At 39.4% G+C, this 25,998-nt stretch overlaps 1 protein-coding gene across 2 annotated transcripts in view; it reads left to right on the top strand.

Annotated features, from left to right (window-relative positions):
* Nucleotides 1-25,998, top strand: part of SYNPR (synaptoporin) — a 295,671-nt gene that overhangs the window by 245,658 nt on the left and 24,015 nt on the right. For both annotated transcript variants that reach the window (XM_055342695.1, XM_055342696.1), the window contains one exon: nucleotides 3,328-3,526. In XM_055342695.1, the coding sequence (XP_055198670.1) occupies nucleotides 3,328-3,526 (199 nt within the window). The remainder of the gene's footprint in view (nucleotides 1-3,327; nucleotides 3,527-25,998) is intronic.

The raw sequence follows: 25,998 nt of genomic DNA, 5'->3' as shown, positions 1-25,998 counted from the left end.
TTGAGATATAATCCACATACTATACAATTCATTTGCTTAAAATGTACACACTGTTGGTTTTCAGAATATTCAGAGTTGTGCATCCATCACCATAGTTAATTCTAGAACATTTTCATTGCTCAAAAAAGAAATCCTGCATCACTTAGCTAGCCATTATTCCCAATTCTCCTATCCCCACCACAACTACCACCACCACCCCTAGGCAAGTGCCAGCCTACTCTTTGTCTCCATAGATTGGCCTTTTCTGAACATTTCATACAAATGGAATCATACAATGTGCGGTCCTTTGTGACTGGCTTCATCCACTTAGTAGAACATTCTCAAGGTTTGTTCATGTTGTAGTATGCATCAGCATTCCATTCCTGTCACTAATAGATAATATTCCATTGTATGGATGCACCATATTTTATTTATCCATTTATCAGTTGATAGACATTTGAGTTGTTTTCACTTTTTGGCTATTATGAATACTGCTGTTATGAACATTCTTGTACAAGGTTTTGTGCAGACAAATGTTACCATTTCTCTTGGGTATGTATCTAGAAGTAGAATTGATGGATCATATGCTAACTCTATGTTTAACCATTTGAAAAACTGCCAGACTGTTTTTCCAGAGTGGCTGCACCATTTTACATTTCTACCAGCAATATACGGAAGTCCCAATCTGTCTAATTAGAACTTAAATTCCAATTTTATCGTATTATTCGTACCCAATCTCACCAACACTTGTTAATCCAATCTTATGCTCTTTTTTATTATAGCCTAGTGGATATATAGTCATATTTCATTGTGTTTTCATTCTTAACTTTCAATCTGGATGATTTTTACCCATTTTTCAAGCTGCAGCTTAAACGTCACTTCCATAGGGAATCACCTTGACTGCCCCACCCCACGCTAGCCTCGGGCTCCCCTCAGAAAAACGATCTTTTCCCTCTAAACTTGAAGTTCAACATGAGTAGGGCCCATCCTATGTTCCTTACTCTATCCCAGCATCTAGCCATTGTGTGAACTACTGGCTGCTTCCTAAAAATTTGTGGAATAATGACATATCATAAAATAATGGGAAAAAATGTGTACATTTTCTGAAAATCACCTATTTGAGAAAATTGCCATGATTACCTTTTAAAGCTATTTCATTTTTCAGCATTCCCACAGACCAAATTATTGATAAATATTTTACTATCTTTGGCAAGGGGAGGAAAGGGACTCTACAATATAACCATGACAAATACTTCTATTTTCCTAAATTGTACTGAAGCATACACCTTTTTGGTTGATAAGAAACAGGAGGAGCCTCAGTATAGACAAGGGAGATCAAGTAGACTGTGTAAACAGCTCTCTCTTAAGGCAAGCAATAAATAAAAAAGACTGGGTTTCTGAAAAATAAGGAATCAGAGGGATCAGACTTTCCCACACTGGTTGTCAAGGAAGCTATGTCCCTGGAGATTCTGGTTCAGGTGGTCCAGGACAAGACCCTGAAATATGTTTTTAACAAGGCCTCTAGTGATTGCAATGCTAGTGGCCCATGACCTTCACTTTAAAAAACATTCATACTACCTAATAGTCACATCATTTAACAGAAACAGGTTAATGTAGAAATTAAAAACACAAGCTCTGGAGTCAAACACAGATTTAAATCTCTGCCCAATTTACTAGCCACGTGGCTTAGGACAAATTACTGAATCTTTCTAAGCCCATTTCTTATTCTGTAAAGGGGGTGGGGGCAATAAAGTGCCTATGACATGGACATTCAATTAAATAAAGAGTATAAAACACAGTATCTGGCATATAAGAAATGCTCCAATGTTGGAGTACCTGAGTGGTTCAGTTGATTGAACATCTGACTCTTGGTTTGGGCTCAGGTCATGATCTCATAGGTCATGGGATCGAGCCCCATGCTGGGCTCCATGCTCCGTGGGGAATCCGCTTGAAGAGTCTCTCCCTCTGCTCCTCCTTCTGCTTTCACTCTCTCTCTCTCTCTCCTCTCTCTCTCTCTCTCTCAAATAAATAAATATCTTAAAAACAAGAAACACTCGAATGTTAGTTGCTATTGTTATTACTATTTTGTCATTATATTATCTAAAGTATAAGAGAATGTGTACAACAAATCTGTTTTAAAGGGATCAAGTTTTGCTTCGTATGAAAAATACTTTCTAAATATTAATTGGGAAATTACCAGGTTCATCAATGGCTTTATTATTGTTGTTACCTTCATAGATAATTTTCCAAGTGGTGCTTTGCTGATACCACTGCTAGGGCTATTCTGAGTGCCTTCCTAATACTCAAGGAATAATTTAGTCATTTCTTATGAAGCAGAATTTTGGTTCCTATATTAAATTATAATTTACCACCTAGTTCACAGCATGAGCTACAATACTAGATATAATACATTCCCTTAGGTGTCATTTATTGAGCAGAAAGTATTATCCCCAAAATCTTATTTTTCTCTGTTAGGTAATATATTGAGCCTGAATGCTTTCCTGATAGAACTTACTCTCTAAAATAGAAGTTCTAAAGTTCAATCAAATTAGTATTGATCTGTCATCCTACAGAAACAAGAATGTTCATTCATTTATCCAACTCCTATATACTGAGTGTCTAACAAGTGTCAGGCATTCAGGATACACATAGAAGAAGAAAATCAAGATGCCATTATCATGGAAAGAGCAGTGAAGGAAAAAAAAAGTAATTAAATACTTCATCAAGATAGTGTGGCTAGTGATGAGTGCTATGAATGAATGATGCTAACCAGGGCAATGGGATAGCAAATGTCCACAAGAAAGGAGCTATTTTGGATTAGTAGTCTGGAAAAGGCTCTCCCAGGAGATGACGTTTGAATACCAACAAGGAACCAGCCATGGAAAATATCAGGGGACAGGGTGATTCAGGAAAAGAGAACAGTCAATGAAATGACTGCAAGCCAGTAATGAGCCATGTAAGGACCTGATGTAAGATCTGGTGGGTCACATTAACAAGTTGGAGTTTGAGTCCAAGCACAATGAGAAAGTACTGGGTAATTTGAGCTGGAGGATGTCAGATATTGTAATTTATCATCATTTCAGGTTCTCTCTCCCTCCCCACCCTCACCTCACCTCTGTTAGGGTGACTAGATATTGGGAAACCCAGTGGAATTATGCTTCCCTGCAATATTTACTTCCACATTTCCAGCATAAATCTGTAATTTCTTTAATGATCTTGTCATGAAAGCATGCCTTCCAACTCCCTGATCACCCCTGCTTTGCTTTAAAACATGTCCACACACACCCCCACACACACCCCACTCGGTCTCATCTGCATTGTAAAGTCTCCTTTGCTCTGACACTTCAGGTTGCAGCAGGTGACCTTTGAGGTGCCCACGTGCGAGGGGAAGGAGCGGCAGAAGCTGGCACTGACTGGTGACTCCTCATCTTCTGCTGAGTTCTTCGTCACGGTCGCTGTCTTCGCCTTCCTCTACTCCCTGGCCGCCACCGTCGTTTACATTTTCTTCCAGAACAAGTATCGGGAAAACAACCGGGGCCCACTCATTGTAAGTGGCTTGCTTCTTCTTCTTTTTTTTTTTTTTAAGTGGCTTACTTCTTGAAATAACTCTTTCCATCCCTTCTGATTTCTTTACCACAGCTTGAAGCGCTTTGGAGTTAGGCAAGCCCTTGGGGCAGGTATTTTTTTTTAAATCACATTTTTTTTTTCATCCACATCTCTTGGATCTGAAACAGAACCATGATGTCTGCCATTCTTTTGTGTCTCTGAATTGGAAAAGTATCACAAGATTGCTAGCAGCCCCTCTGAAATAAATGGTTGGAAATCTCATGAGATCAAGGGAAGAGTGAAGCTTACTGCAGATTTATTTATAATTCCAGCATTATGGAGCCAGTCAACCATTATTCTCACTGGTTATTTAGACAGTGTGACTTGCACTTATTTGAAATGCATTGTTCTATTAGTATATGATAGACTGGGCATAGATTTTTCCATCTCTGCACTCCCCCCAAACCCCACCAATCTTTCCCAATCTCTCTCTCTTTCCACCACTGACCCTCCTCCTACTTTCTTTTTCCTTGTACGTGGATCCAAGGACTCACATGGATGAAACCAGTATAGCCCAGAATATCCAGATGCAGACACATACACAGACACACACACACACACACACACACACATACACACACACTGACAGGGGGCACAACAACTCTCAGAGGAGCACGGAGTGTGGATAATTGTTTAGGAAATAAATTTAAATTTCTCAACCTTCACGTGTACATTTAACAAAAATTTATCTGAGAATGTTCTGCATGTAAAAATACCTTGCTGTCTTTCTTAACTACTTACTCCTATTTTGTAAAAGAAAATCTTCCTTCTCTTTCATCCCAAACATCACCACATAGTACATTGCTAGGAGGCAAACCTTTCAGGTGCTAATGAAATGTTGGTGCTGGTGTTGACAAAAATGACTGATTCTAATGCGGGGGTAATGTACTCTTTTGCATATAAGGAGGTTCCCAATTTTTTTATTTCAATAAAATTGGAAGTTCTAATCTAGTCATCAGCTGATAGACCATCAAAAAATAATTTTTGATAACAGATCACTATATGATCAGGACATATAACTCAGAAGGAATTTGAAGAAATTAATGACATTGCTATAACAAAACTCCATTCTCATCTACTCATTTATGTGAGTTAGCTTTCTCAACACATCTATAAGGTGAAAAATGGGAAGAGAATTTATGCTGAATCATGACCCATTCTAGAAATAAATAATATTTGTTCCCCCAAAAATATGCAAACTAATTTTAGAAAAAATAAGCCCCAGACATTCCTAATAGAATTTTTACTTTTTAAATTTAATGATTATTAAAATGTATAACACATTTATGTTGTTTGGGACAATTGTGCACTAATAATATTTATTAATAATATCACTCAACCCCAAATAAATTTTTGATACTTAAAGCAGTAGGGTCATGGGCAAAAAATTATTTAAACTTTTGTACATATTTGTGTGGCAAAGAAATATAATAGGATGACCAATAAAATGCTTTCCAGTATAAAAAGTATTTTCTTATGCTATAATTCTTTGAGGGAAGTACAATGGAAGTACAAATTCATAGAGAACAAAAGGAACACGTAAAATTTCCAACTGCTCAAGAGGAACTTTTTCATTAATTTTTTAATGAAAGGTAGAATCAAACAATAACTCCATTGGATTCATCTAAAAATGGATACAGTGGGTGTGTTTTAAAATACCAATAAGTAGGCCAGAAATGGTGTTCTTTGAACTATTTAGATTTTTAATAAAAACAAAATTAGATGTCATCTACACAAGTATGAATATAATTTTTCAAAATTCTTTAAGGGAGTAAAATAAATTTTACAGATATCTAATCTAATCAATATATTATGGAGACTTGAACTTTAAAATAAAAACATTTTGAATGGTAATTAGAAGAAATCGCTGTTTGCAGAGCCTTGTGATTAAGTATGAAAGTACCTCCCAAAATTCAAATTTGTGGTACTTTAATATGTTATCTTGGAAAAAAAAGAGTAATGAACTTGAATCTTTGAACAAATATCTTTTTCCCTCCCAAATTGGAGCTAACAGTCTTAATGGTCTTAAAATACTTTTAAGAGAAAGCCTACCTTGGGCTTATCCCTCCCACAATAAGCAGATAGATACACAAAAGAGATTGCTATATATGTACCACAGAACCAATATGCATTCACCTATTCCTGAGTATGTGTAGACACTGTTACACAATTCTAAAATCTGAGGAAATATCCAGACTTCCTGAGAGAAGAAGTTGACTCAGCAGCTAGTTTGCTCACAAAATGTAAAAAGACCTATTTTGTTATATAAAACCACATTTGCCTCATATGAAATAATCTTGTGAAGGCATGCCACTTCATCTCTGTGTAAATAGTCTCTCCCATCCAGCAGGATATAATGAAATCCTGAGTTGTGTACTACACTGGGTAGGTTCTGTTTTATTACATCGTGGAAGAAGGGGAGGGGCAGGGGAAGTAATTCTCGTAATAAAAAAAGAAAAGGCTCCTAGATGAAACTTCCGTGATATTAAAAAACTGATGTGCTCATTACTTAGGAGATAAAAGTTAATTTAAAAATGAGCCTGAGTCCTAAGAGTTACAGAGGCTGAATGAATGTGGAGGAGGATCAGTTGGATGCCATTACACTGCAAATGACAAACCATGTCAATTCTAACTCCACCATAGCAAGGGCATAATTGGGAGACAAAAAGTGGGCTATTATACCCACCCTTAATTGTTAGGTAGCAGGTTACAGAAAACCCGCACTGTGAGCAAGACCTCAAAAGGATGGTTCAAACCTAAAAAGACTTTCAAATGCTCTATTAACAATAATGGTACTCATTTTAAGTCAGTCCTGTTTATTCAGAAAGATGGCTATGATTATTACTTGGTCATCTCAGTTCTTGTTACCATCTCTTCTTTTTTGGTGTTGCTTTGTTTTTAACAAAATGCACATTTTTCCTTCATTCTGTAATTTTCCACATCGATGTTTTAGTATGTAACGACGATGTTAGCATATTATGCAGATATGAATAATTCAAGTAGTTTAAAGAAGTTAGATATCCTTTTAAGCTACTTCACATCTAAAAATTAACAGTTTCCCATCTCATTCTATAATCCTCTAGGACATGACATTACACATTATACATAAGTAAGATTAATGTGTAGCAAAGTGATGAGGTTGGTAATACGTTGGTAATAAGAACAACAATAATATCTATTGGTATGGATTATCTACTATGCATAAAGCTAGTCATCACAACAACCCTAACTTATGTTATTATTCACATGTAAAGATGAAGAAAGGGAGACTCAGAGGTTACCTCTCTCAGGTCACATCACTGATAGAGGATAGAGAGTTTGAACCCAGGTCTCCAACTCCAGGGCTCAAATTCATAACCACCATGCAAGAGGATCCAAATTCCTAATTGGCAATGTGCTACAAAGTTAGAAGGTTGAGGTTAGGTAACACCAGTTGGTTTATACACCTAGACAGATCCTATATTGTCTTACTCTGATTATAGAGAAACTAAACCTTGTAACTCCTAGACTTTTCTGCTTATTTGGTGCCATTGACATTTTTTATTTGCCTTCAAAATCTATTTGGAGTCCTGGAATTACTGCCATAAATCTATGATGCTAGAATAACTCAGGGTTCTGCTGTGCTGTTGTTTATCTCTGTTGCAAATGGAAGACGTCATTGAGAGAAAACAAGCTTTAAAAATGCCCAGGATCAATGGGTACTGTAAATCAGAGATTACCAGGACTGATTCCTATAGGTTTGCAAGCAGTCGTGAGCAATTTCAGACAGACTGGGGCCGTGCTTATCAATAGCAATTTTTAAAAAATAACTTTTTCTACTGAATATGCTTGACAAGACAGTACACTTTTAAGTAAAAATGAAAATATGAACGTCTTTAGAAGTAACATAATTGTTGATGATGCTCAAGGACACAGGACCAAGAAAATCAGACCAGAAGAATCAGCCAGCTACTGCACATCACTATAGTGATATACAGTAGTGTATATCTTCTTGTACAGATGAATAAATAACAGTTCTCAAAAAGCAGAAATGGCCACCTGAATTGTGGCATGATTGTGAATTGAAATGTCATATCTGGTTAGATCATTTTGTCATGTTCCTTAGAGTACACTTTTAAAGCCCATCTCCTGCCTAGATTTCTGTGTCGGAATATTCTGAGCCATTTTCAGATCTCATGTCAAATAGTGACATTGTGAAGCTTTAGGGTTTTTTCATATTAATGTAAAGTTGGTTTAAAAAAATATCTCACAGGGCAGACAGAGTGCTCTAAGAATGAGTATATAGTACACACCATCCCATATTTTGGTGAATCCTTGGTACAAGAGGTTTGGTTTAAACTAACTACTCTAGGAGGTTAACAGAATCGATATCTACCTTAAGATTTTGTGGGAAATGAAAGAGCTGCATTATTCAACCTCTGATTTTTGCATAAAGGTTGACCAAAGGCAGTTTATGGGACTAGCAGTGTTTGCCCTTTGGAGGCACACAGTGGTGTCGTGGTTCACGTTTGTTTTATGTTCATACTGTCCCATCTAGCCTCAGAACAACCCTGAGAGAGAAGTAAAGCAATTAGAATCAGCTCCATTCTACAGATTCAATTTACTACCTCTACTGAGCACCAGGTGTTGGAAAATGTGTCCCTGGGAGATTAGAAAACTTACCTGTTGTCAGAGAAGTTAATGGCAGAAGGATTTAGACTCTTAGTCCAATGATCTTGAGGGTAATGGCTAAGCTCTAGAGTCCTGGATTTTAATCCCCCTGTATGACCTATTATTTAACAGTTGAACCTGTTATTTCATCTGCAGCACAAAGCTCGTAATGATACACACGTCACAGGGCTGCTGAAAGGAAAGGGGAGCTAGTGCCTATGGGGCGCTTTGCACAAGGAAAGGCACACAGTAAATGATAAATTATGGTATTTACCTGCCAAACTATTATTGCCGTTAATTTTAATCTTTCTCCTGCCCTTTTCTGGGTAGGACCTTAGCCACATAAAGAAAAATTGTAGGCATTTTCCTTTAATAATCAGCAGCCCTCCCTCTCAGCGCTGCTTCTAAGACCACAATTGCCAGGTTGAGCCCCTTACTTAACCTTTCTGTTCCTGTGGCTCCACCCCATTAGATTACTGGAAGGTGGATTTTAACCCCCAAAACAAAATAAGGCTCCCATTTTTAAGTGCCAGCTAAAGCATCACTAAAAGAGGACAATAGGAGGCAGGAAGAGAGCTGGATGCTCTGAGATTCACATGCTGGTTCCTCCCAACTACATCTTTCTTAGCTGTAGTCAGAGATGGAAATCAGAACTGCAGCCTCAAGCTATTAGGGAATTTCTGAGAAACCTCTCTTGCTCCCCTTCTCTCCGGCCCCCCAACCCTTCCCCTCCTCGTCTTCTCTCCTCTTATGTAGTTTTCCACTTTATGCCTATGTACTTCCTTTTCCTAGATAATAAGTGTCTTTAACAGGCCAAGCACCATGTACATAGGGGTGAATTTAGAGCATCCAGTCTGGGGTTGAGGAAAACTATTTAATAATTAGAACTTTCCTAGAAATGACTCGCTAGAGGTACATAGATGGGCTTTGATAATGTAAAGGAGGTAGACAGGCCACCCAGTATTAAAGACAACTCCAGAGTATCTGGTGGTTGGTGATTGGTGAGAGGATGAATGGAGACTGTGTTTGAAGTTCTGCCCCAGGAACAATGTATTTGATGCTAAAAAATATAATACTATTTGAAGCCCACAAAGTGTGTATCTTGTTCGTATAAGCACTCCAGTCAGAATCTGACGCTCTGGCCTATGATGTGGAGTGTGTGTGTGTGTATTTCTGCTTCCCTACTCTTTGAGACAAGAAGTGATGACATTACAAAAGGATATGAACCAACCTTAAATGAACTTTCATCCAAACTACTACACATTTTGCATCAACAAGGAAATCTTTCCAGAATTATACCACAGATGCAGGGAAATAAATTAACCCATTTAAAATGTTCTCAGCACACCATCTACACATTTTATCAGATTTTCCAGCTCGTTTCTGGCTTCTTATGATTAGCAATTTCTTAATTTAAATGAAGGTTGATTCCCACTGTATTTGGTGCTGTGTTCCAATTAACTAGTTAAACAAAGACCAGAGCCGTAGTCCAATAGCCTTCATAAAGACAGTGAGCTACTGATAGAATTAGCATGATTCTTCTAGAGCCCAGAGCTCTTCCCATCCTGTGTTGGACCCAGTATATTCAGAAGGCTCATGTAGCATGTCTGTCTGAACCCCGGCCTTTTTTGTCAGAGTTTCTTTCATTCCAGGGAACTTGTAATTCAGTTAGAAAAATTAGGACCTTGGTGGAAATGTTGCAAAGCCCCAAATGTGTCTTTCCTGTGTGTTCCTTTCTTCCATTTAAAACAACTGAAATGTGAAATGTGTCTACTCCGTGGCCCAGCACACCCAAGAGAAACCATGCTTCCTTTCTCAAATGGAATAGTGATTCTCAACCAGTGGGGTGAAGGTGTGGGCATTTGGCAATATCAGTAGACATTTCTGATAGTCACTACTGGGGGAGATACAGTGGACAGAGGCCAGAGACGCTGCTAAACATTCCGCAGTGCACAGGACAACACACCACAACAAAGAATTATCGGGCTCAAAATGTCAACAGTGCTGAGGTTGAGAAACCCCAATTTATAGCAACCATCAGCAGCTGTTGAGTACCTACCAACTGCCAAGACCTACACAAGCACTTTACATATTCTTTTTAAACCCTTGAGCTAACCTTTCGAGTTTAGTATTTTAACTTCCATTCTTGAGATGCAGAAACTGAGGCTGAGGAAGTTTAAGGGCTTGCCCCAGGTTACTTGCCCCAGAGATAATTCAGGTCTATCTGACCCCAGCTTAGAAGTCCCTTCATTTTTAGCTGAATTTACTTCTCACTGTGTTCATTTCTCTTGGTCTATGGACCTTACTACAGGATGTTGGCTACCCTCATGCCCTCTGTCTTCTTGTGTTTCCTCTTGTAGCTACCACCACTACACACACACACAGATATACATGCATGCAGACGTACACATGGACACATGAACACACGTGGACACATGCAGAGACGCACACACATGCACACAGTGTAAATGTCCTACCTTTGTAGCTTTGCCTTCTGCTCTATTACCCTTGATCTGTCAAGGGGAAACAGTAGAAGCCAGTGGCTAAGAAGTGAGGTTCTGCACCCAGACTGCCTGGGCCCAAATCTTAATACCACCCAGTCAGTACATCTGTGTGACTTTGGACAAATTAACAGAACCTCTCTGTGTTTCTGTTTCTTCCCCTATGACATAGAGATAACAGTGGTTCCTAACCTATTAAGTCATTGGTCAGATTAAATGAGTTATGACACGTAAGGCACTTAAAACAACAGCAGGTGCTCATTAATGTGAGCCATTATTTTCATCAGCCTTATATTATTATCTACCCAACGTCCATATTGTGCTTTCTATGTAGCTGGTGTTTATTACATCTCAATGGGCTGAAAACAAGTGGATAAGTGCAAACTCCACTGATTTTCTTATCTTGACAAATGCTTTGGAAGGCTTCCTATTGCACTGTTAACATCAACCCCCCTTTCATATTGTGTTTTATTCCTGAGCCTCCAAATTCAGCATAAGCTGCTATCATTACAGAAAATGCAATCAACCCTAAGATGGGGTTTCACACTGTCTCGCCTTTCTGTCACTCAGTTCCCCTCTCTTGGTTCTTCCACCCTCCAACCTGGCACTAAGATCTCATACTTTAGGGCAAAGAGGGGTAAGAACACAACCCCATTAAACTAACCAGGCTCCAGAGAACTGGAGCTTAAATCCCTTATCAGCTGGCAAGTCTGAAAATAGCAGGAAAGTGTGAAGAGCACACTTGTGTAACAGGAAGAAACTTGAGGAAATTTGATTGTTTGGGGGCATCCAACTGAGAAATAAGGTTCAGACTTTCACCCTCCTCCTATCATTTTTTTGAAAGTGGTGAAATCTTCCCCTCCCCATTCCACCCCCACAATGCCAAAAATATCCTTACTATTTGCTAAGTTTATTTCTTTGATTCCAGAACAAGCAGACACTCACAAACATACACAGCTTTGGATTCACTGGGGCTCCCAACAGTTTAAGAATGCCTTGCACCAATACCCACGGTTCATTAAACTTTCAAATAATTGGCACAAAGTCCAGAGCATGGATTTTTTTGCATCCCTCTTAACTCTTTCTCCCAGCTGGACATCTTTATTTCCATTGCTATTAGTAGGACCCTAATCAAAGCCACAGAACCAAACAAGGAAATGCTTCAAAATTTGCCCTGGGAACACAAAGGAAGTGACTCTGGCTAAAAACTGCCTTGGATCCCCTATGAAGGATATGATTATTGAAAATACCTGAGACGTTGGCCAAGATATAATTTCACATTCACTTAACTCCTACCTATCTGAGACCTGTAACTTTTTTTTAATTTTATTTATTTATTTATGGGAGACAGAGAGAGAGAGAGAGAGAGAGGCAGAGACACAGGCAGAGGAAGAAGCAGGCTCCATGCAGGGAGCCCAGTGTGGGACTTGATCCCCGGACTCCAGGATCGTGTTCTGGGCTGAAGGCAGGCGCTAAACTGCTAAGCCATCCAGGCTGCCCTGAAACCTGTAACTTTGAATCTGCCTCCATGAGGTTCTGAAATGTCTAAGAAACATTTCATCAATTCATATGCTGTCTCAAGAAATAAACAACTAAGGGGCACCTGGGCAGCCCAGTCACTTAAGTATCTGACTCTTGATTTCTGCGCAGGTCATGATCTTCCTTTTTAGTAATCTGATTACTAAAGAATCTAAAAATCTTCCTTTTTAGTAATCTGATTCTTCATCAGCCATTTGATGGTTCCACTGTACTTGCCAAGAATCTTCTGTTTGACTTCATCCTTGATTCTCCTTTGATGTGTCTCATCATCTGAGTGGCCTTACTGGTGAATACATAGCATCGGAGCATATTCTTAGGGGATCTTTTGCCCTTCTGCTTCTCATCTCCAGCTTTGTACTTTTAAGCCTCTTGGACCACATACTCAATGTTTTCCATGCTCAAACACAATGTCATTGGCCTTTTAATCTTCTCATGTCTGGCTCCACACTCAACTGAGAGTCTGCTTGAGATTCCCTCTCTCCCTCTGCCCTTCCCTCTGCTCACTATCTCTAAATTAAATAAATAAATAAATAAATAAATAAATAAATAAATAAATAAAATATTTTTTTTAAGCCTTAATTTTAATGAGTTTTATTTGTGGCTAAATTGACTAGGCATACCTATAGGCAGAAAAATATGTTGATATTTACAACCTAGGAATTACAAGACCAAAAACAATGAAATTATTACAGTGGAAAAATAACTTAGGAAAATGGCAGTTGAGGCTAGAGAAAAGCAGACTAAAATGTCTGGCATTTTACCACGGTGCTTACTGCCACCCCAGTTTTACTTGGATATAGGAAAATGAAAATCCAAGAAGATCTATCAGCTTCTTAAGCACCCACTCTGTGCAAGGCATACAAGGACTGCAGTAGCATGAAATACACAAGTCCTCACCATAGGACAAGACAAAGACACATCAGGATAAAAGCACAAAATAAATATGCTTTATTATTACCAGTAATAGAGACATCACATAGGAATCAACAAGAAAGAGCACATGCTATTCACTTGGATGGTCAGAGAAGGTTTATGAAGTCCATGAGACTTGGCAAAGAACAGAAACTAACTGGATGTTTTGACTGGGTAAATGGCTTAAGCAAGAAGGATGTAGGTAAGTGTGGGGAATAATATAGTAGACATTTTTGACTTGCTAGTCAAAGAGTTTCGCAAAAAATTCACAAACTGAAATTTGTGAATTTCTCTTTGTACTTGCTGGTTTGATTTGGGTTTCTGATACTTCCCAAATGAAGTGACTTTGACCTATATATAATGTGTAACTTTTCTTTAAAAAAAAGCTATAAGAACTGATACATTGAAAGTTAATTATAGGGGGTGCCTCGCTGGCTGAGTCAGTATAGAATGTGACTCTTGATCTTGAGGTTGTGAGTTCAAGCCCCATGTTGGACATAGAGATTACTGTAAAAAAATTTACTTAAAAAAAAAGAAAGTTAATTATAAAGTTTAAATTACAAATAGCTAAGCATATGGTAGATACCTAATGATATTTATTCATAGGACCAAGAAAGAATAAAGTGGAATAACTCTGGTAGTACTTTTATATGCATTATTATAAAGAACTCTAGTTGTTTCTATTTGTATGGCTATATAATATTTCATTATATAGGGGTAACTAGTGAATTATTTATCCCATCTCTTATTATCAGACTTTGAATTTTCTCCTTGCAAGCAATGCTATGATAATTAGCCATGCACTGCAATCTTAACACATATTTTAAATCATTTCTTCAAGATAAAAGCCCTAAAATTTTCTTCCTAACTTTTAAAGTAGAAAGTTCTTTAAATCTGTATAAAGCATATCCTTAGCAAATTTCTTCTTTTCTGAGTGAAAATTTGGATTCCAACTTTTGACTCTACCCTAGATCTTGCAATATTATTACTGTTGGAGAAAAGATCTCCCAAAAGGATCAGCAGAGAATTTTTCTTTCCAGAGAGGAAAACAATAACACAACTTGTCCTAAGGATGCTGCCACTAGCACATATGCTTTGAAACTTGAGATACTAAGGGGACATCAAAATTCAATTCAAGCCATATTTAAGTAGGCAGAAGTGCAGGCTTTAATTACCAAGGAGAAATCCCCAAGACGGGCATTAATCTGCATGGCAGTGTGAGCTTAGTCCCATCACTGTGCTCTCTATACTCGTCCTTTGGCAGTATCCTTTCTCACTGGGGCTCAGTAAGTGAAGTTCAAGATCATTAATTGTTCCTGAGGCCACAAACAGAAGTAAACAAGAATACAGAAATTCCATGTGATAGGTTTTTAAAATAACGGAATGGCTTATAAATTTCATCCTGGGGTTTCTCCAATGGCTAAAGTTCTCTTGGGGAGCAGCAAGATTGGGAAGAGTGTTTGTCCAGCCCTGTCTGCTGCCATCACCTCCTGAAGCCTCCGCATAAATCTGGTGGTTTTTTTCAAACCCCCATTTAAACTATTTCCCACAACTTGCCTTGTCTTGTTTTTTCCCACATGCTCTGTAAATTGTTGACTTAGGATTGAAAAAAACCAAGACCAAACTACGTGGGATTAATATCCCTGTGTAGAAGCCCCACCTGTGCAGGAGCCCGTTCTATAAACAAACCCTCATGCCTTAAAGATTGGCACAGTTATGAGGAATGGGCTTGGTATGGGGCTGTGGGAAGGAGAGAATTTATTCATATTAGGTTTATATGTATTAAGACTTTTTAAAAAAGATTTATTTATTTATTAGAGAGAGAGAGGAGGAAAGCATGGGGGTGCACAAGTGGGGGGAGGGGCAGAGGGAGAGAATCTTCAAGCAGACTCCCTGCTGAGCACAGAGCCCAATGTGAGGCTCAATCCCATGACCCATGAGATTGTGACCTGAGCTGTAAATCAAGAGTCCAATACTCAACCTACTGAGCCACTCAGGCTCCTGTGTGGAGACTCTTAACAAAGGGGTCTCCTCCCTTCTGTCTTCCATTCTTCTAGCCATCACTTCAAAGGTCTCTGGCTTATGAAAATAAAGATGCACTCCCCACTCCAGCATTCAAGGCGGCTATCCAAAACTATGACCCTTCCCCTATTCTTCAGAGCCATCTCCTTCCATCTCCTACATCCCTTGTTTTAGCTAAAGTGGAGTCCTTACCAATTCCCTAAACTTGCTGTGCATATAACTATTTCTGCATAGCTACTGCATCTCTACCTGCCACTAGGAATGTTATCCTCACCTCCCCCATCTCAGCCTATCGAAGTTAGACTCATCACCAAAGACCCATTGCCAATACTGTCTGTTCCATGAAATATTCCTTTATATTTTATATCTACCTTCACCTCCCCCACTTTCCATATTCCTTCAGATATATGAATTATTCCTCCTCAAACCTCCGTAGCTCTGTGTGAAAAAAAATTGGGGGGCAGCCCTGGTGGCTCAGCGGTTTAGCGCCGCCTTCTGCCCAGGCTGATCCTGGAGACCCGGGATTGAGTCCCACATCGGGCTCCCCGCATGGAGCCTGCTTCTCCCTCTGCCTGTGTCTCTGCATATCTTTCTCTCTCTCTCTCTCTTTCTCTCTCTGTCTCTAATGAATAAATAAATAAAATCTTTTTTAAAAATTTTTGTATGGGGATCCCTGGGTGGCGCAGCGGTTTAGCTCCTGCCTTTGGCCCAGGGCACGATCCTGGAGACCCAGGATCGAGTCCCACGTCAGGCTCCCTGCATGGGGCCTGCTTCTCCCTCTGCCTGTGTCTCTGCCTCTCTCTCTCTCTCTCTCTCTCTCTCTCTCTCTCTCTCTCTCTGTGATGACTATCATAAATAAAATTTTAAAAAAATTTTTTGTATGAAAACCATTACTACCTGTACTTTAGGTAGACATGGTCTTACCTGATTTCCCCACTGAATATTAAATATCTGAAGGGCAAAGACTATTCCTAACACAGCCATAGTTTCCTAAAGTCAGAGTTAAAAGTGAAATTAATGACCTTCTAAGTTGGTCATCAAGAATAGGGTCTGTTATAATTCAGCACACATTAGTTGGGTTCCTCTTATGTGTCAGGAACTGTGGTCAACACTAGCTCCACAAAGCAAATGTCTGTTCCAAAAGAAATATGGGAAGGACTCCCAAAAGCTCCAGTTGGTGTGTGCATGGCTTTTTAACTAGAACTCCAATCGCCACACGTACTTGACTTTCAGTTTAGGCCAATCATACATCTATCTGAGAGTTCCTCATACAACTGTAGGTCCTGGGATAGCAGTGCAAGTGGCACTTTCAGCTGTAGTTCAACTCAAAATCCCTCATTGATTCCTTCTACCTATTGAAACAGATTGCTCTAACAGGCCTTTATTTTCATCAAAATTCCACTTCTAACTATGGGTTGTTTTTTGGGGTTTTTTTGGTACATGCTCTTAACTATGTCTTTTGCTACAAGATTATTCAGTCTCTTCTCCTATCTTAGGCATTGTTCTTGCAACAAAGACCCATGCTTGCTGACTTTGAGAAAGCATTATGCTAGGCACAGTCACCTAAGCCTACATCTCTCCATCCTCTTTTGTCCTCTCATTCTACAGTTTATCTCTCCAAAACAGAAATACCTTCTTTCCCCAAAGCTCTTGAATTAGGGAAAGAGGTCAGAAATTAAATGCTATCTCATCACTCTTGTTTAGAAATACAGAATCCCTATTGGTGTGTGAAAGTGGGGAATAGGAACCCACTTTTCACATCTAAAATTGAACAACAGTTAAGTAGAAGTGAAGGGATAGATTTAAATTAGAAAGACTATATTAAATCAACCCAAATCAAAGCCGATTTCACTCTAGGAATTGTATGCATGAAAAGGTGTAATTATAAAAACTTGATATTCTGCTGCCTTTATGCATATTCACTTTATGAACTTAGACCTCCAGCAGCCTCCTAGGACTGCTTCCCCATTTTTAATAAGTATTCAGAATGAAGCATTTCCTGAAGGAATTAAAGGAGGGAGGAGAGATTTTTTTTTTCAAGCTTAGCAGCAACATTAAAACAAAAAAGCAGCTCTTCTGCTGGGTTTTGTGTCTGCTTTAAGAGTACTCCGAATAAAATGAATCTTTGGGGAATCAGTTGAGAAATTACGGTTTGGCAGTTAGGGGGACAACGGATCCATCAAGAAGAAAAAAAATCTCACTATTAATTGCAAATTCTAAATAACATTAGTGGTTCTATGTGCAGTTGCTGGGAATACTTATTTTGAGAAAATAAGAGAGAGTTCCCAGAAGATTAAGTAACTTAAAGCCCAGGGCTACCAGCTGGATCATGTTCCAGTCATTAGGACACCATAATGGTCATCACAAAACCATCCCAGAGAGGAGCCAGCTGGGAGTTAGCTCAGACTGGCCCATTCGTTCTATGTAGCTGCCAAACTCAGAATGGTACTCTGGGGTGTCATCACACTTTAGGGAGCCTAATAAGGTAGAGCATCAGAGGGGCATGTGGGTGGCTCAGTTGGTTAAGCTTCTGCCTTCTGCTCAGGTCATGATCCCAGGACCCTGGGTTTGGGTCCTGGGTGAGGCTCCTTGCTCAGTAGGGAGCCTGTTTCTCCCTCTCACTGCTTCTCATTTTCCCCACCCTGTCCCCCACTCATGCTCCATCTTACTATCTCTCTTTCAAATAAATAAAATCTTAAAAAAAAAAAAAAGGGTACAGCATCAGAACTGTTGAGGGACTGATTTTTTTTTTACAGTATGTCCTACTTATTTTATTTTATTATTTTTTTAATAATAAATTTATTTTTTATTGGTGTTCAATTTGCCAACATACAGAATAACACCCAGTGCTCATCCCGTCAAGAGGCAACACCCTTTTTGATCTCTTCTTAACCATTATCTCTTCCTTTATTTCACTGGGTGTAGGCTAAGGTCCAGGGACTGATTTTTTTTTATGCCATTTCCTCTACCCCAAAAATAATAATGCTGTGAACTCTTCAGTTCTATGAATTTTTAAGAATGTAAAACTGCGGATGTAACCATGAATGCTGTGAGCAGCTTTGAAATCATGACTCCTTTGTCCTCCATCTTACTGATGGAGGCCCAGAGAAGTTGTCACTTGCCTGAAGTCACACAGCCTGTTCTAGAAAGCTCCATCATCACCCAGTTCATCTGGGTCTACTAAGAAAGGCTGACATGTGAATCAGGTTTATCTTGCCATCCGCCTTCCCATTATTCCATGTCAGTCTGGTTCAGGGCAGAGGCTGTGTGAAAGGCATATGTGGGTTGTGCTGTGAGTTTCTTTTTGTCCTCATTTACATCAAAACAATAGCTGACTTGGGGACAGGATGCCTCCTCTGAAGTTGAGATAGATTTAACTATGTTTTGCAAAGAACATTTACTTTTGAGACAGACTAGGTTTCAGGCTCCCGGGTGGGTACATCAGTTGGTGAAGCCATTAGTTGAATGTCAGGGCTTTTTTTTTTCTTTTCCCTCCTAGAATCTGGGCTCTGCTTTCCCTGCTGTGGATGATGAATCTAAAATATTTATGTGGCTTTATAATGACTATTTAGCATTTAAGGCACCTGATATTTGCCAAAGTGCTTGACAATCAGTGTTTATTAACAGGAAAATAACTGCTAGAAAAATCTGTGCTGTGATATTTAGGAAGCAGGTTCCTTTGTGGCTACATATGGTATTTCTGGGAACAATGTTGGGGCCAGTGATTCAGAGTAAAATTCATTTGTCAAATTCAGCCTAAGACCTCATACTTAAATTTCCCTCTAGTTTACTATAGACTTTGTTCCAATGATCCTGAAGAATAGCATAATACTATGTATTTTATTCACTAATCAAGTACTTTTTGAGCATCAACTTGATGGTAAGGACGAAGAATTAATATGATTCTGTCCAAGTCTGGGTTAGGTGCTCCTCCCTTGATGCCTTGGGTCTAGACTTAATGGAAGGTTCTCAACGCTGGGATGGGAGCCTGGGCAGGGGTGAAATCTGGCAATGTCTGGACACATTTCTGGTTGTCACTACTGGAGGGGGTGTTACTGGCATGTAGTGGTAGAGACCTAGGATGGAGCACACAGGACACCCCAGCACAATGAAGAATTATCTGGCCTAAAAATTTCAATAGTGCCAAGGTGGAGGAACCCTGTTGCAAGCTCTCTTACTCAGGCATATAATTGTTTGGGTACATCTCAGCCTCCCCGCTTAAGATCTTTGAGTGCAGAGATCGTTTCTTATTTCTCATCACATCCCAGCACCTAACACATATAATACAAAACTTAGGACATGCTGTTGAATGAATTCATGAAGACGGTATCCTATCCCTCTGGGAGCTCAACTCCATGATCTCTGGAGTGGAGGTAGGTAAACAGGCAGTCTAGGGATAAAATGTGTCTGTCCTGAAAATACAATCAGATAAGAGCTATTTTGTGTGACCTTATAATTTATCATCCAAACAGATATACTTCTGAAACGAATGTGAGCACTTTCAAGTCATTAAGGCAGGCATACGGGTGAAACCCTGCCACTGGCCTATCCTATACAAAACAGGCACACTTACAGCCCACATGTTACTGAGCAGCCACCATGAAGCAGGTGCCAGTTCTTTCTGGAATCCACTACCACACATGAGCTAAGTACTAGGTATATAAAGGATTTCATAGGGAGTTGGAAAGTTTATATTGCATGTTACAGTATAAAATGTTAATAGAAATAAGTAAGTAAAACTCTGTTAGAGGCTTGCTCTTCATTCCTAGACTCCATATCATGCCCACCCTCTGCCAAATGCTGTGAGGCCAACAGCTTCTTCCTCTGCTTCTTAAACCTTCCCCCACCGGCCTCTCCAGCTTTTAAATTGTCCTTCTCCCATGATTCCCCTGCTGCTCCCCCCCTTTTTTAATCACAAAGGTGTAGCACTGTCCCAACTTATATCTCTGCACCCACTAGCCTTGCCTTGCTCAGTCTCCAAGCAGTCCTCCCTGCCCAGGAATCAGTTAGAGATCATAAATACAATAACCTTTCCCAGATATGGTTCCCCTGGCTCCGAGCTCTGGGTGAGGTCTCTGTCATGCTGTGGCTACAGACAGCAGGGCTAGGCTAACCCTCCCTGGGACTGTAGGGAAACGCTTTACAGAAGAAATATTATTCAGACTGTTGTCATTTTATTCAAAGGAAATTTAATCATTAAATCCCTGAAAACATGAGAAAAAAGTCTGGACTTCAGGTTGCTTGGTAAGTGGAATTACTTCCAGCTGCCAGCATACTTTGTTGGGGAGAGGGAGAGGTCAGGAAGATCTTATGTAGAAACTTGCTCAAGAGTGAAGTAAATAACAGGTGTAAGTTTGTGACTTCTCCAAGCCTAGGCTTTGGAAGAGAGTTAACTTCTTATTTGTACTAAATTCTATTTCAGAGTTTGTTTATGATCTTTAATTTAATTACTGTGAAAATAAATATCTACTTCATTTTAATTCAGTGTCATGCTTTTGTCATGACCTAATATTAAGGACAGTAAAGAGACTGTCTTTAACGTTAGGTAAAATAACATCCTTTATTCTGTCCATCTGATATACAACCACAGCAGAGAAATCCCCAACTGAAACTCTCATGTGCTGTGTCTTCCTAAACTAGATTACGAAAATTCTCCTCGCCACAAGATCAACAGCATCCATCACCCTTATATAGATTTAGAGGTTTCACTACTTGATATGGGAGTTTGATATCAAATGGACCTTTCAGAATAAAATGTTACTGGTATTTGATATTCTCCATTCCAGCTGGCTTTCTTCGAGTACACGAAACAAACACCAGATGGTAATTTGTATAAGGATAAGGGAACTGGTGCTAATTTTAGAAAGTTCTTGGCCATTTCCCTCACCCAAAGTTAGGAAGGGAATTCTCAGTTGGAATGACTTTCCAAGTTTCAAGAAGCAGCTGTCTGATTTTCTTAAAACTGTGCCATCATTCTGCTTAACAGTATGCCAGGCCAGACCACAGTATTCCATGCACAGAAAAATCTGCTCTCTAAATCTTTTTTTCCGGTCACTGGTAAATACACACCAACCAGGGCAAAGGTGAGCCTCAGAAACCCACGACCCATTGGCCCATTGACACTCCATTTCCTCATTCACTCTACCCCTAACCACTCCCAGGTTAGGTAATCAAACTGGTTGAACCAGTTTTTAATCTCTGCTCTAAACTGTCAGGTGGCAATCTCACCAAAAAGGCTTACTGGTGAGAGCTAAATGAAAGGTGTACTGATGCAGAGACTGGGCAAAGCCAGGCCTGTTGGCAATATGTGAGACAGATGGCTCTGCAAGTATGATTCTCACACTCGGTTGTAAGGTAAACTGTGAACCAGGGAGCAACAGGTGGCTGGTAAAGGCAATGCTTAAACGCTGTCTGCATGTTTACATTTAGCTCTTAGAGACTGAAATCATACTAATTGAATTCAACAAACAGTTACTGAGAAGTCATTATGTGCAACACACTGTGCTAAACTCTGAGGTCCAGAGAGGCTGAATTTCAGAGAGTCCTGGCTTTAGAGCTATTTGCTTCGCTGTGCCAAGAAGGAAGAACAAATTGTTATATAAGAAGAAAGGAAGAACAAGTGATTTATTCCAACCACAGAAACAGAATTTTTTTTTTTCCTGAGGAGCAGAAGTTCTAATGTAAAACAAAGGTTCAGTTTCTATGGCCAAATATGGTAGGAAGCTTCTTCCATTAGGAGGCAAGCAGAGTGAGGAACAGAACACTGAAGAGGGCAGAGGGAGTGTGTTTTTGTGTGTGTGAGGCTGTGTATGGACACGTGTGAGTGAAGGTGTGTGATTATGCATGTGGGTGTGAGTGAGGATACATATGAGTATGGGCATATGTAAGTAGGATATGTGTGGTAAGGTGCATGAGTGTGAGTGTGCATGTGTGAGGGTGAGAGTATTTAACGCTTGGAGATTTAGTAGAAGATGAGGCTATTAAAGGTAGGATAACCCTAATTGTGGAGCATAGATTTATATTCTATAAAAGATGTCTGACCTCTCCTCCTTCAAAAAATAAAATGTTCCCAAGGCAGGATGAATTCTAAGACACTTATTTACACAATTGGAAGTTTTCTGTTAGAGAAGGATATTAACAGGGGTTCCTGGGTGACTCAGTCGGTGAAGCATCTGACTCTTGATTTGAGCTCAGGTCATGATCTCAGAGTTTGTGAGATCAAGCCCCACATCAGGCTCCACATTGGGTGTAGAGCCTGCTTAAGTCTCTCTCTCTCTCTCTCTCTCTCTCTCCTCTCCTCTCCTCTACCCTCCCTTTCTAAAAAAAAAAAAAATTAAAGAAGGATATTAGCAAACTTGTGTTTTTAAAAACTTGTGTTAACAAATAATATACTGGTAATCGAGATGGGGGGGCTGATTAGCAGACAATTGCAATAGTCTTCAGAGGAAGCAGTAAGAGTCTAATCATAACTTCAAGTCTTTCTTGAGCATTAACTATTTGCCAGGCATGAAAACAAGGGCTTTGCATGCATGTTTTCATTTAAAGTTCACAGAAAACCTAGGAGGTAAGTATTTCCACTCCCATTTCAAGTGAGACCCAGCTTTGCCCAGTGGCAGTATTGTAGCCAATGAGGTTTATCCAAGGCTCGATTACTGCTAATCTAGTGAGACCCAAGGTAAGTAACATGGCTGGTGAATGGCTAAGCTAGAAGTGCATCCAGATCTGTTAGTCCAGAGCCTGGGCTGGCAAACACCACCTTACACTACCCCCAAGAACAGAAGGGGGAGGGGGAGGAGGAGCCTAAGGAGGCTACCAGTATAACATCAGATTTTTGTCTTCAGTAAAGCTGATAGCTGCAGAAGAAAGAATAGGTTTAGGAGGAGACAGAGATGGAGTTCCTTTTCAAACAGGTTAAACTGAGGAGTGTAGGGCATCCATTTGTGGATTGTAGCAAGGAGATGGGGTACAGATCTGAAATTCAAAGATCATGAGAATGTGGAAACAGGGAGCGCAAGGAAAAGATATGACCTTCAAAACTCGCATATTTTAGGAATAAATAAAGAAAGGGCTCTCAAAGTGAACCTCAGAACTTAAGGTAGCAGTGCTGACCATGAGAAGGTCTCCCATCTAAAGGATTTGGAAATGAACAAAGGAGAGATTTTCTTTAACCACCCCTAGGCAAAGAGAAGATTTAGAAATATAGTGATACTTCTTATCATGAGTATAATTTTAGTGGTGGACACAAAACCCACACATACATCTTGATGAAATAACCATCCAAAGTCTGGCCCACGTGCACCCCAGAACTTCCTTAGAATCATAAAGTTGATCCCCCAATAAAGGGAACTACTATCCTCCCAGCCAGAAACGTGTTTTCTGCGACACTTTCTCTCCACTTCTAAATCAAATCCCTCACTAAGGGCATCAAATTTATTTCCTTATATCTCTTGCTTGAATCTACTGCCACTTCCCCAAGCCAGTCTCTGTTGTCATCTCTTATCGAAAGCATGACCATGGTCTCCTACTCTTCCCCACATCCTTCCTCCAAATCCAATTTCCCTGGAGCAATAAATGTTGTACATTTGTTATCCCATCCTATAGAGAGTCTCTAACCTAAAAAGTATAAAGCCACATTTGAGTCATTTCAAGAAAATTAATTAAAGCCTTCATTTCTCTAGATTGATGAACCCACCAGGCTCTCTCCAGTCTCAGAACCCTTCTCCCTCTGCCTGGAAGGTTCTTCCCACATATCCACCCGGCTGGTTGCCTTATTTTCCTCAGGTCTTTACTCAAAACCTACCTTCTGAATAAGATTTTCCTGGCCACCCTCCCACTTCCTCATCATATCAGTTCCTACCCTTCTTTCCTGCATTATTTTTCCTCCATAATGCTTAACTACTACCCAAACTACTATGTACATGAGTTATTTGCCATGTTCATTGTTTCTCCACCTTACAGTATATTGTGCAAGGATTTTTGTCTGCTTTTGTCAACTACTATATTCCTGGTATCTAAAAGGATACTTGACATGGTGGAAAATGAATGATCAGTGATGTTAACTGATTTTTTGTTTGTTTGTTTCTTTTGGTGTTTTTTATTGTCCTAGATGATCTGGTGAATTTTCCTAGTTCTCCTCTAAGTGCATAAGTAATTTCAAATTGTTTTTGAGATGGGCTCCTCATATCTAGCTACAAAAATAAACAAACAAACAGTAAACTTGTTATCTGTCATTTTAAGGAAGAACGCTCTGGTATTTCTCCTTACTTTTGAATGCCAAGCATGACAGGGGGTGGCATGGGGGTGGAGGACTGTTCCATTTAAAAATTATTAAAAATGAATTATGAATTTTCATTTGAAAGGTCTTCCTATTCCTGCTTATAAATAGCTATTTGATGACTCAGTTGAGGTAGGAGCTCTCTAATGGCTAAAGTGAAATTAGTCTTCACATCCATTTTGTATTTAGAAACAAAGAACTTGGTGAATATTAGAAAAAGGAGACTTTTCTATTTTATTATTTTTTATGAGCAAAGTTCATCAAAACCTCTTTAGAATAAAACTCGCAGTTTTGAGCAAGTCCCACCTGTCTTGCAGAAAATATATATGTATTGATGATATTCAGGTGATTTAGCAAACACAATAGTTTCTGTGGGAAGGACTGTATTTCTTTCCCAAATTCATAGAATTAAGTGCTCCAGGGCAACTAAAAATATGACTCAGAAAAATACTTTATTAACTCAGATCCTAAGTAAGGATGTGGGGAGGGAAATGGCAGTGTGTAGATCTCAGATAAAGGGGAAAGGAAATAGCCACAAAAACCAGGTACACGATAATACAAGGGGCTTCAAAGGTAGAAACTTAGCTGGGCAACTGCTGCTTTGCCTCCAAAATGTTGAAGCATACACCTAATGCAAATGCCAGCCTTTTAAACGGTCAAAACTATTTAGATTTAGTTACCACTCCGCAGTCTCTGGTCCTAAAAAGCCAGTGGGATTGTGCTCATTCTCATCAAGGAGATTGGCATCCAGCACATATAGTCTCACTTCCAGAAAGGCTTTACTTCTGCCATCAGTGATCTGCTTTGGAAAGTCATTCTTAACACATAAGTCTCCTTGTGTCTAGTATATCTGGAGACAATAATTTCAACAATTAATGTTTATTGAGTATTTGCCATACGTCAGATATGCATTGAGTATTTCATATGTTATATCTCATTTAATCCCCACAAAAGTTCTGTAAGATAGGTATTATCCCCCATTTTAGAGATGGGGGAACCAAGGTCAAGAGGGTTTAAGGATCTTGGCTAATGTCACATAATGAGTGAGCACTGAAGAATCCAGAACTGACTTTAGCACTGTAGCAGTTAACCACTGTGCTCAACTGTCCTTCTAAAGAATGACAAACAGAGAGATGGGGAAGTGATAGGGAAGCGATCTCCAAGAAGCTTGTTTCTACCACCGCTCTGAGTATGGTCAGAAAGCTATGTACTAATCCAGAAAAAAGACTCAGGCAGCCTCTAGTACAAACTGACTCTTCATATATTGCTTCAAAGGAACACTAGGTTGGGAACCATTCGTTTGAACCTTTTGGGCAAGATGAGGGTGTGGGAGTTGTCACTAAAACAAAACCAACAGAAAGACCTCATGGCCATTCCAAACCAGCAACATAGCAGAGTCCACTGTAGGTGCTTATAGCATATGATCATTCAATACATGTGTTTATCAAAAAAAAAAAAAAAAGGAAAGGAAAGAAAAAGAAGAAGAAGGCAAAAACCAACAACACATACATACAT

The sequence above is a fragment of the Nyctereutes procyonoides genome, unplaced genomic scaffold, assembly GCF_905146905.1.
Source record: "Nyctereutes procyonoides isolate TBG_1078 unplaced genomic scaffold, NYPRO_anot_genome, whole genome shotgun sequence".
In the NCBI taxonomy this organism is placed as follows: domain Eukaryota; kingdom Metazoa; phylum Chordata; class Mammalia; order Carnivora; family Canidae; genus Nyctereutes; species Nyctereutes procyonoides.
The sequence above is the reverse complement of the archived record's forward strand: the minus strand, read 5'-3'. Positions and strand labels throughout refer to the sequence as shown.